The 12,858-nt window shown below is 35.8% G+C and overlaps 2 protein-coding genes and 1 long non-coding RNA gene across 3 annotated transcripts; 2 read left to right on the forward strand and 1 right to left on the reverse strand.

Annotated features, from left to right (window-relative positions):
* The first annotated feature begins 2,811 nt into the window (after positions 1-2,811).
* Positions 2,812-6,666, forward strand: LOC126623953 (tonoplast dicarboxylate transporter-like). The gene is made up of 6 exons (XM_050292930.1): positions 2,812-3,315; positions 4,462-4,939; positions 5,248-5,291; positions 5,447-5,542; positions 5,675-6,185; positions 6,370-6,666. Exons 1-6 carry the CDS (start codon positions 2,893-2,895, stop codon positions 6,408-6,410), a joined length of 1,593 nt encoding a protein of 530 aa, XP_050148887.1. The 5' UTR covers positions 2,812-2,892; the 3' UTR covers positions 6,411-6,666.
* A 448-nt stretch (positions 6,667-7,114) lies between these two features.
* On the reverse strand, positions 7,115-9,519 carry LOC126623996 (uncharacterized). Its single transcript, XR_007623956.1, has 3 exons — positions 8,978-9,519; positions 8,315-8,373; positions 7,115-7,466 (listed from the first exon to the last, which is right to left on the reverse strand). It is a non-coding gene; the product is annotated as an uncharacterized LOC126623996 (long non-coding RNA).
* A 1,415-nt stretch (positions 9,520-10,934) lies between these two features.
* LOC126621468 (cysteine proteinase inhibitor 1-like) lies at positions 10,935-11,465 on the forward strand. The gene has a single exon (XM_050289971.1). It carries the CDS (start codon positions 11,024-11,026, stop codon positions 11,348-11,350), a length of 327 nt encoding a protein of 108 aa, XP_050145928.1. The 5' UTR covers positions 10,935-11,023; the 3' UTR covers positions 11,351-11,465.
* Positions 11,466-12,858: the final 1,393 nt, after the last annotated feature.

Genomic DNA, 12,858 nt, shown 5'->3' on the forward strand with positions numbered 1-12,858 from the left:
CCACAAGGCAATTATGGGATTTTCTTCTTTGTTTGTGTTTTCATTTTCTTCTTATCCGTATCTTGACACACATACATTTTTGTAGTTCAAAACCCACCCTTGTACCATAAAAGATTATTTAAATCCCTAAATTTAGGATTACTCCACTCATTGTTCTACAAATCTCCATCTAGCGTCATCTAGGGGTTTGAAAATTAAGAAATGATGTCTAAATTGGCCTAGGTGCCTGCCTAGACCTGCCTAAGTCGCAACTCTCACTTAGACAAAAAATAGATAACTTTCATTTTGCATTTTATTTATTGAACAAATTGTAGGAAACTTGTTTAATACTTTGATGAACACTCATTATATATCGTATATACTTGGATGAACATGTTCCCCATATTTTCAGATGTTCAAATACTTTATATAATTTAGATGTCAGTCAACTTTACAATTTATGTATCGTAATACAATTATGTATTTTTTTAGTATAATAGACATTTATTTATATGTTAGATAATAAATTAATTAAAAATAACTGCCTAAACTCCTAAGCATTAGAAGGTTTATATCCATCATCCGACTAACGTTCAGCGTATTTTAAAATCTTAACTCCAGAATCGACCTCTAAATTATGATTATTATTTCAGGAGTAGATTACTTCCAAGGTTCAAGGTCCACCTTCTAGAGGTTGATATGAATTATTTTGCCATATGTCCCCATCAAATTATACTAATAATACGATGTCCCGTGGCGTCTGTAAGCTTAATCTTCGGCGAGAAAATGAATTTGTGCCTGCCACATGTACAGACACATCATTCTGAGAGGTGGAGAAAAAATTATAATAATCAAATTAATTGTGATTAAGCTTCTCTATCCCTCCACCATTCAAATTCCGCAGTGTCTTCTTTGTTATTTGACATCGACGTATCATGCCACATGTCACATGGTTTATAATACAATCATGGAGCTCCTACAATCATACATATGACGGTCTGGCTGGACCTTGCATTATTATCAAGTCCATGGTTGTGGCAATTTGCAGTCCTTTTCTGCACACGTGGCTTTGCTTCGTGGCCTCTTGGCCCCCACTGGATTTGAACGACAGGTCATCTATTAGAAATTGTCATACTTTTCCATGTCTTGGATATAAATTTGCTAACTCTTAGTAAATAATTGGCATTTATTAGTAGCAAAATCCATTTTAATTACCAATATCAAAATGAAAAGCCATCTTAGAATGAAAGGCAAACTTGTCTACTACTACCGTGTTGTAGAGTGATGAGTCATCAATAAGTTTAGATATGATACATTGCGTGACTTCAAAATCGCACAAATATAATATTGATATATACATAATTAGTAATTTTGATATAATTTTGATATATTGATGAGAAACTAAAGTGATATGTTATGTCAATTTCGAAAATCAATTTAGATTATAAAAAAAAAAAAACCAATTTATTAGTTATGACAACGGTTGCAAAATCAATTTAGTTAGCACACCAAAATGGAACATCACAAACGGAAAGGCAAAGTTGTATACTATTTTACATGTTAAATAATCAAACATTAGTATTAAAGAGTGTCTGTTAGTAATATAATTAATTGGTCTAATTAGATTATTAGTCTTTGTGGTGATTGGTAGTCATAAGATAGTCTAAGTAGTTAAAAAAATTAGAATTTAAGCTCCAGTGTTAAAGTATGTTAGGATTTAGCCTCAAAAATTGAAAATTTCGTCAACTCTGTTAATTATTAGCACGTGAGTCGCACATAGGAGGACAAAACAGAACTCTCTGTTAATTGTTAGCACGTGACGCTTACATGTGAGACTAACTTTATATTTTTAGCTTCACATGTGAGTCTTATATGTTAACAATTATGGAGAGTTATGAAAATTTCAGTTTTAGGCTTAAATCCTGACAAGCTTCACTATAGGAGACTTAAATCCTAACTATTTTAGCCCATGACTATCTTCCAACTACTCTAACACCAAAGGGACTATTAATCCAATTAAGCGTAATTAATTTTATACTTTTAAATATGGGAGACTTTAGATGCGGTCCCTAGTTATGAACAATCTTTGACTGAAACCTTGTTGTTTTTCAATTTTTGATCCAAGTCCCTAAAATTAATTGATAATTTATTTCTATGTACGTTACTATATTTTTTAAATTAAAAATTAAAATTTATAGTTGTTTATAGTAATGATATTTTAAATAAAAAACCATAATTTGTGGGATTAAAAATATTAAAATATAAATATACTATTGTGTGTGTGTGTGTGTAAACATGGGTACATTCATAAAAAATAACCAAAAAATTATTGTATCAAAACATGGGTACATTCTTCAAAATGGGTACATTTAGCAAAAATAAAAATGGGTACAAATAAATAAAAAAATATGGGTACAATACAAATAAAACTTTAAAAAATATGGGCACAAAAATAAATTAATATATGGGTACAAATTAAAATTGAAAGGAAAATTGGTACAAATTAAAAAAGGATTGCAAATTAAAAATGGGTACAAACTAAAAATAAAAATATATGATAAAAAATTTAGCCATAAATATAAATATACTAATTGTAACATTTTTAATATTAAATGAATATATTTAGAAATAAAAAATATTTTATTATTGAAATAATTAATGATATTATTAATACAAAGAACCTTGATCAAAAATTGAAAAGTAATAAGGTTTTAATCAATAGAGTAGTAAAAATAAGGATGAAAACCTAATTACTCCTTTAAATATATACATAAAAAAAATAAGACAAACTCAAAATTTAAAAGCATCCGGCACACTGTACTGGCGAATCAACCTTGCTTGTATACAAAAGCATGTATAAAAGCACCATTTCCTAACCAAGTCATTTCCTAAATCGATTCCAACATCAATAACATGGATCATCATCCAGTCTCCGACGACCCCAAAACTCCACTTCTCCCTCTCCACGATAAAATCCAACGGTCGCAGAGCTTCCATTCATCCTTGAAATCCCTTCTAACACTCAAGAACTTCTTCGTCCTCCTGGGACCTCTTCTGTGCACCATCATATGCCTCTGTGTGAAGCTAGATGGCCCGGTGGCCAGCCGGAACATGTTGGCGGTGCTGGTGTGGGTGTTTGCTTGGTGGGTCACGGAGGCCGTGCCCATGCCAATTACCTCCATGTCCCCACTCTTTCTCTTCCCTCTCTTTGGAATATCCTCTGCTGATGATGTTGCTCAATCTTACATGGATGATGTTATTGCCCTTGTTCTTGGAAGCTTTATATTGGCTCTTGCTGTTGAGCATTATAACATCCACAGAAGATTGGCCTTGAATGTGAGTTTCTCTAGCTACTATGTTTTTTTATTTCATAATTCATAATTAACCCAGATTAAGAATAATGTTGCATTTATCACATTTTTCATATTATATTTGTATCATCTCTTTGATAAAGGTAGGATCATCCAATACATGTGGGTTATGCCTCTGTTAGAAAAGGTGGTATAAATATTGTATGAAGAATGTGATATGAGTAACATTTTTATTAGTGAATTGAATAACACTCTCAATGTGAGGTTTATGTTCTCAATACGCTCTCTTTGCGTGTACTATACCATAAAAGAAAATGATATTCACTCATTCATTTTTATTTCGCACACACTTTTGTTAATTTTTATTAATGATCTTCTTCAATTCATTCAATCCAATAACCAAATTTTGAAAGAGTTATGTGAAAAGTTAAAAAAATAAGTACGTAGATAGCACTACCCTAACATAAACTGCAAATATTTCGCAAAAATGGGGAGACTTAAAAGCTTGTTGTACATATTGTATAATGCTGTGTGAGCTGTATTATATATATAATGAAGTATTCATCTGAGGAAAAAACTCTTAGTACTACCTTTGTGCTTAAATTGTTATTTTAGTCCAAAGTCTAAACCGGACTCAGGCTTAATCAACTTAGTTAAAACGGTGTTTTTTTTCTCTATATTACTATTTAAAATTTTATTTTTGTAATTAAAATTAATTTAGTGTTACTTTAAATTATGTTTGAAAATTTATTAGCACTATCATCTTTTTACTTGTAAGTGAGAAATTTAAGTTTGACTTCCATAATTTTTCATCACCTAGGAAAACTAATGAAAATGGCTTGAAAATTTTGAGTTTTAATCAAAATGACAAAAATGTATTGTAAGTGAATAGTACCATGAGTAACTTTTTAGAGTAAAAATGTCATTTTTGTTAAAAGTAAACAGTACCATAAGTATTTCGTTAAAACTTTATTAAGTTATCCGTATAGATTTATTTGTTATTGGATGAAAATAATTCATAGCACATGCTTTAAATTCCGTAGCTTCTATTGAATAAGTATTAGTCATTATCATGGCATAAGATAATTATTAAGAATCTCAATTATTGTACTAAAATATTCCTCAATTATTTGAGTGAGTGTGAGTCACTCACGTTTGCGGACCACCACAGATAACCATGCTCTTCTGCGGAGACCCGCTGAGTCCTCCCCTGCTCCTACTGGGAATATGCGCCACGACAGCATTCGTCTCCATGTGGATGCACAACGTGGCGGCAGCTGTGATAATGATGCCGGTGGCCACTGGGATCCTCCAGCGCTTTCCGGTGGGTCCGGACCAGTCCGTTGCCGAGAGCAAGTTCTGCAGGGCGGTGGTGCTGGGGGTGATATACTCCGCGGCCATAGGAGGGATGAGCACTCTCACTGGGACAGGTGTGAACTTGATATTGGTTGGGATGTGGAAGAGCTATTTTCCAGAGGCGAAGCCCATCAGCTTCAGCACCTGGTTCTTTCTAGGGTTCCCTCTGGCCTTGTTGATATTCTTGGCTTTGTGGGTTATACTTTGTTGCTTGTATTGCCCAAGGAATTCAGGCCAGGCTCTCTCTGCTTATCTGGACAAAGCTCACTTGAAGAGGGAGCTTGAAATGCTAGGTACAAGTCCATAATTAGTCTTTCTTCTTCTAATTGAACATGCATGTTTACTTATCGGGAATGTACATTAGAACTTTTTTGGTTTCTTTTCTTGCATTTGCTAACACATACGAAATTAAAATGTATGTGCGTCCCACATTACAGTCCAAGAACCATGACCTGTGATAAAACAAGAAATTAGATTAATTCGAGATTACTTGAATTTTGATTCATTCTCAATTTTGATTCATTTTCTGTCTTATTTCAAATAAGTAAATATATCGTGATTTTATTTACATGTCAGCTCCTAAGTGTTGATGATATGACAGGTCCAATGGCTTTTGCTGAGAAGATGGTACTGGCTGTGTTTTCGGTACGTTGTCAATCCAATACTTAACTTTGCGGTGCAATTTTGGCGCTTCTCCTATAGCTGCTTGCACTTTAAGCTAAATATTTTACCATTTTTCAGTAAACCAAAAATTGTCTGTGTTAATCACTATCCAGATATGACAAGAATATTTTGTGCAGATGCTGATAGTTTTGTGGATGACAAGGAGCATAACAGATGATATTCCTGGGTGGGGATCTCTCTTCAATGGGCGTGCTGGTGATGGAACTGTCAGTGTGAGTATTTACCCTTCAAAATTCAAGAACAAACGACCTAATTAAATTGGATTAATTAGGGTTTGGAGTTTAGGGAAGTATAATTTGATTGTATTAAAGTTGGAATTGACAATATGTATAATGTATATGTAGGTTATGATGGCAACTTTGCTGTTCATAATTCCAAACAAAAAGCAAGAGGGAGAGAAGTTGATGGACTGGAACAAATGCAAGAAGCTACCATGGAACATCATATTGTTACTAGGTGCTGGTTTTGCCATCGCCGACGGAGTCCGAACTAGCGGCCTTGCAGACATTTTATCGAAAGCCCTAGATTTCTTGGAGGCTGTCCCATATATGGCCATTGCGCCGGCTGTGTGTCTCATAAGTAGTACCATCACTGAGTTCACATCAAACAATGCCACCACCACTCTTGTTGTCCCTCTTTTGATTCAAATAGCCAAAAGCATGCATGTACATCCACTCCTCCTTATGATTCCAGGAGCCATTGGGGCACAGTTTTCTTTCTTGCTTCCGACCGGTACCCCTTCGAATATTGTAGGGTTTACCACTGGACACATTGAAATTCAAGACATGATTAAGACTGGATTGCCACTGAAGATTGCTGGAACTGTTGTGCTTTCCCTTCTGATGCCCACACTAGGTAACTTTATTTTTTGACCAATTTGCGTAAATTACTGCTACATGACGTCGATAACATGTCAAAATCATTGTTGCTAAACAGTATGGACATGTCATTGATATATTTTCAGGATATCGATAACATCCGTTCTTTATTAACAAAAAACTTATGTTATTTGTATTCATTATAATTTTTGGCACTGCAGGAGCTTATGTATTTGGGACAAATGAACCTGCAGTTCAATGACTTTAGACAACAAGATGATACAAATATTCGCTCTTGGTAATTGGCAAAGAGGAGGTTCACGTGTATATATAGTCACATTGCAAGCGTACAGATACATGAGAAAAAGAAAGGAAAGAAAGCGACCAAAGGGCAAGATATTACTTCTCTGTTCATTCCTTGTTTGGTAGAAAGCTTTGTGTATATCTTGATTGCAGCCATATTATATTACATATGATAACTTTGTTAGTTTGCCCGGAAATTCATTCGATTTGAGAAACCTGTCATTTACTAGTTTGCATTTCTTGTCACGGGAGAAAAAAGATAGTTAAAACTTGGCCACATCCAAAAAAAAAAAGCTCTCTAGAGACATTGTCTTCCATTCACTAACCCCATTGACATATAAGTATCTTATTGAAAATCTAAATAATGCAAATATATATGGCTATTTTTTCTTCCTAAAATTACCGCACTTCTACCCAATATAGAGACTGACGAGCAATGGCGGAACTAGAAAATTTTTACTGGGTGGGCTAGCTTAAAGTTTAAATCTTTATAAACAAAGAAACTTAACAGTATATTTTTCATAGTATCCTATAGCTTAAGAAAATTTCACAAGGTGAGCCAAAAATTTTCGTTATTAAACAAATACTTGTTAAATTCAAACAAATCCAAACTTATACATGTACAAAAAGCGATGAGAAAAATGATGTAAAAAAAAGAGATGATTTTTAAAATGTATTATATAATTTTATATGATTAAATCAAGAGAATTAGGATTAGTCACCAAATATATGATAGGCTACATTCGAAAATCAATAAAAATTACATTAAAGTTTTCATTTTTTACGGAAAGCTACCTGGGCTATAGCCCAGGGTAGCCCTTAATGACACACCCCGTCCCGAATGAGGGTATGCTGGTCGTCACGTGAGAGTGACGTAACCATTTACACAGTTCGGAAGCTTTAAACAAAAATACAATTACTAAGATGAAACACCCGAGGGTGAGTCCTACTTTTGTGAATTCTGTCAGAACACCGCTGGATTCCTCGTGGCCACCAAAGCTCTGCTATCTAGAACCTGGAGGGGCACAAAACAAAGTGGGTCAGTAAAACAAGGTTTTTCGAAACATTTCGTTTAAAACATTTCTAACCCCTCGCTGTAAAATATGTATACTTTCCTAGAAAAATAGTATATAAACATATATATATCATCAAAAGCTCAAATCACAATCCTTCAACGCTTTTCAGAAAGAATATGCCATGCCATGTCATATTGCCAAAATATAATATGAATGCATCAATATAAATCAGGCGAAATAATAAATCAACCGGAGACCCTACAGTGGTCCTGTACGGCTGATTCTATAGCTCAATATCCCGTCCAGCCGGAGTCACCAACTATGACCTGTACGGCCCTGCCGGAGTCACCAACTGTGACCTGTACGGCACTACACTGCACATAAGTCGGAACTACCTATAGTAGTCCGTACGACTAAGATGGTGAAATAATACGCTCTAGTGCTTCTCTCATCAATCATCTGCGCGCATAATCTAAAGTCACCCACCAATCGGAACCCCTCTAATGGTCTGTACGGCTGGCATGTCGGAACCACCTCTAGTGGTCTGTACGACATCCACCTACTTGGATCCAAGGCGAGCGTGCGGTGTGGTGAATAATATAAGCACTATCACCTAGGGTGCAGGTTATGAGCTTTCAATGTCATTCACATAAATAAATCATCTGAATAATATAAAAACTCACCTGTGCATCCACCGCGTCAATTCACATATATATGCATCAATTATCAAACCAAATATCTCAACAATTGCATGCATGGCAATTTAAATCATATTTTCATATAAACACATTTTCTGGGGAAAACAGTAGTATATAGGTAATACGAAAAACAAAAACTGCACACTCACCTGGAGTTCGCCCTACAACTCCCTAGCACAACACATCAAGGCGTCATGACGATCGCCGCCTAGAACAATAATCAAATCCATCCTCAGAAATCATATCGATAGAATATAACTTATATAAAACACGTCACTACGTAGTTCGATCCGGAAGATCTGCAACTCAGATTTCAAATCCATAGTTTCCAGAGGTCCATAATATACCTCTAGGATACCATCCTAAAATTTCATTACCATCCAACGGTCGGATCTCCGTCAATTTCCAAAACCAAGTGACAGTTAACATTCCATTTTATGAACTTACAACTCCAATTCCGGAAGATCCGTATATCGGATTCCCAATCCGTAAGTTCCTATAATCCTCAAATATTACGTATTACAACGTATCAAAGTTTGGTGACGATCCAACGGTCGGATCGTCAATTCATATTTTCACCTAACCACGAATCGAAACGAACTTAGGTTCGATTACTCAATTTAAGTCCATCAAGTATTAAAACTGAACCTAGAACCTTAAACACATGCTAAGAATGACATTGGCGGCCCATTGGCCACGGGCCGCCGCGGGTGGCGGTCGGCCATCCCGGCACGCCGGAAAATCCAACTATTTTCAAAAATTCTCAAAAAATACAGAATTGAAGATCTCAATGAGTAGAGCAACTTTCATACCTGAAGCCAAGGCCAATTTGGCCTGGAAACACTTCAAATTCATCAAATTCCTTGCGGACCCTAGAATTGGGTGAGTTCCAATTCGACCTTCAAATCAACTCCACCGTCCAAATCAAAGCTTGGGATTTGTTCCAGGTCCTAAGGGAATATTAATAGTGTTAGTAATTGAAAGAAAACATTTCAAGATTTGAAGAATTTGAACAAAAAGTTCGCGGCACCCGTGTGGGTGTTCTTCGCGAAATCACCACGCAATTTCATGATTTTTGGGGTGAAACATGAAGAGGGAAGGCCTAGGTGTTGATTGGGAGTGGTAACTTGATCCAATTTGTGAGAAATCCGGTGAAAAACGTCGGAATTTGGGTGTGGGTGTCGCGGGTAAACGGGTTGGGGGAAAACCCGTTTCTAATCTTCTATCCTCCGCTTCTCGCCCTCTCTCCTTTCCTCCTTTCCTCTGTTCCGATTGGCCATCCTCCCCTTCTCTCTTCTCCTGATTCGTCCCCTCCTTCTTCTTTCAGATTGGGCAGTTTTGCCCAATCCCAATTTTTTTTCTTTCTTCTCTTCCCCCCGACTGCCCAATCCTCACTCTTCTTCTTCTTCTTCTTACGCACACACACACACAAAACCTTTCTCTCATCCCAACCATCCATTTCATTCTTCATTAAATCTGGGCCGTCCAAATTTTAATAATAAAATTTATAAAATGTCCAAACTTCAAACTTTAAAATCTTTTTCGTTATAACTTCAAATAACGAACCGTCTACGCCCACGCGTCCGTATCGACGAGTACTACGAGGATATGTCAAGAAAACAAATCTTAGATGGCACGACATGACGATTAACCTCGAATAATGCACGTACCTCAAAGAGCATTTTTGTAAAATCCTTTATTAAAACTTTAAAAATTCTTAAAATTAGGGACGAGCTGTCACACTTAACATGGCTACACCATTGCTGACAAGGATTATATTATTGTAGACACAATTTTGGATAACATAATCATCGTCAATGTGTTATTTATATTATGAGTAATGCTACATTCACCACATTTTTTTATCATATTTGTATCCTATTTATGATATAGATAGGACTCACCGACACATATGAGTCTTATCTTTATTAAAAAGAGTATACAAAATGTGATATGAAAAATGTGGTAAGAGTAATCTTTTTTGTTATATTATTGATGTAATTTAATTCGATTATTTATATATTTATAGTTCGTTGATATATTGTGATAAAAGATGTTTTGTTTTTTCGGTCAAAGTGATAAAAGATGTTTAGTGTTTCCAGTTTTTGTTGTTGTAGAAAACTTGTTAGGAAAATAAATGACAAAATAATAACACAAAACTAATATCGATGACTTTGATTCACACTGAACACTACAGAATCGTGACTTTTGGCTTAAATTTTTAAGCAATAGACACGTAGGCCATGAAAGCGATTGACTCTTAATTTAGAGTCACGGGAATAAAATGTCTCATACACTCACGGATTGCATATTAAAAAAGAAAAATTAATGAAAAAATCTTGAAAATTTTAAGTTTTAATGATAAAAAAAATAAAGAATAAAATAAATTGTATCATGATTGATTTTTTAATGTAAAAATATGATCTTTTGTTAAAATGAACAGTACTAAAATTTTTCGTTAAAGCTTCCTATTAAAAAAATGGAAAGGAGAATTTGTTTCTATCTCTTTTTTTAAACGGATTAGTCGGTGGATTTGCCACACAAGTCTACTTTTTAAGAGTTAGTAAGATTCACAAATACATTTAGTTTTCTTTGGCCATTATTTTATGATTTACCCACTTTAAAAATTAAACACAAAATACACTGTGAAATACGGGTTTGGAATTCATTTCTAATCATTTGACTTTTTATTTAGATTTGTTTTCTGTTTCCGCTAGCATACAGACAAAATACTCCACCTAACAAAGGTATATATTCCAAACTGCCCTCCTCCATTGCATGCATGCCATGCCATCACTTATCACTTGTGGATTGCAACTGTGTCAGTCAGTCAAAGAGAAGTTAAATCAACGGTCACCATGCGCCCTCAGTGCCTCCTCCTCCTTGTTGCCCTCATCCTTCCTCTGGCCGCCGCCACCAGCACAGTCCAGATCGGCGGTTGGAAACCCATTGAGGACGTCAGCGACCCCGAGGTGCGAGAGGCCGCAGAGTTCGCTGTGTTCCGGGGTGAGACGCAACTCGTTGCGTGCACGAACTATAAGCTTGTCATTTCGGCCAAAAATGAGTCGTCGGTGGCAAATCCCACCAGGGTTGTCGGCACCGCCGCCGCAAATAATTATGAGGTCTTCGTCTATGACAGGGCTTGGGAGCATTACAAGGAATTGCTCTACTTTCATCGTTCGTAAAAAAAACTAACTAGTTTTAAAGATTGCTTGAAGTTTATCACCCTTTATATATTATTATAAGGGTATCAATAATTAGAGCAATTTGAATGGTTGATCTTCAATCCTTATTTTTCTAGATTTTTTTTGGGTTCTTAATTCAGTCTTCATTTGAAAAAGAAAATATTAGTTATATATTATCTCTATTAATTAATAAAACACTCATTGTCAACCAAAATCTTATGAAATTACTAGTTTAACCTTCTAATTAAAACATAACATAAATAAGACATATGGACAGAAATGTAATTTCACACAACTAAATTTTGCTGTTTTTTTTAAAGTCTCACCTACATATAATCATAACACATCTCTAATTAAAGAGAAAAAAAAAATCTCACTCCCACATTCTCTATCACTCTCTTCCTCTTTCCTTCTATTTCAAAAACAAAAATAAAAATAAAAAATTTTCTCACACACTTTGTGTGTGCCCATATGTTAGTATGAATGAAAATTGTAATTTCTTATTTTTGCCATTCTTGCGTTTACTGCAGCTGTCACAGCCCGTCCCGAAATTTTTTTATCGGGAGCGTGAAATGACGAAAATACCCTTGATGGGTATTAAGGTACGTGTTTGACATATGTATATATTTTATGGACTAATTATCATCCCTAAACTTTTGGAGAAAATTGAGTTGTAAATTTGTGTGGTTAGGGATTGAAGTGGGATTGTTTTGGTTGGACCACACCCTCACTCACGGACTCACCTTTCCTTCCCCCTCTTCCCCGTGTCTCTCTCTCTCCTCCCTCACGACTTTCTCACTCTCTCTCACCCTCGATCGTACGGACAACACCAAAACCCTCCAAAACTTCGTGGATCGAAGCAAATAAGGTATGATTCTTCACCATCTTGATGTTCTGAGTTGATTGGTACTAGTTTTAGGAAGTGAAACCCTCGAAATCGTCATGAAACCCTAACCCCGAAAAATGTGCACTGTTCATGCACACATGAAATCTTGCATTTCAGGGAATTTCAAGCTCACAGTGAGCTTAAGGACATCCTCACGAGCATCGGGGTACTTCGTTGGTGATATTTGGACGTCGGAGGACCGAGAACGGAGGTTCTCAAAATTTCCGAACTATCGTGCTTCCCCAGGTAAAATCTATTGAATTTTAGACCTTGAAACTAGTCCATCGTGATTCTACATGTTGAGGGCTTCAAATTGATATAAAATTCGAAGAAATCGGTTGAGAAACGAAGGAGAACAAACATTTTTAAAACTCGCCAGAGTCCGGCCACCGGAAAAACCAGTCCGGCGACTGGCTGAGGAAGATGATGCGCGTGGGGGCGCGTAGGCCCGTGCCACCCACGGCGCGTGAGGGCGCGTGGCAAGCCTAAAAATTTTTCTAAAAATTTCTCGACGTCCGTAATGTCGAGTAGGTCGATGTGTTATATTCATATACCCAAACTGAGCACCGTATGAGAAGTTATTTTGAATTGTTGGTTATGTGTTTAAATTAACGTTTTTATA

This window comes from Malus sylvestris, chromosome 5 (assembly GCF_916048215.2).
Source record: "Malus sylvestris chromosome 5, drMalSylv7.2, whole genome shotgun sequence".
In the NCBI taxonomy this organism is placed as follows: Eukaryota; Viridiplantae; Streptophyta; class Magnoliopsida; order Rosales; family Rosaceae; genus Malus; species Malus sylvestris.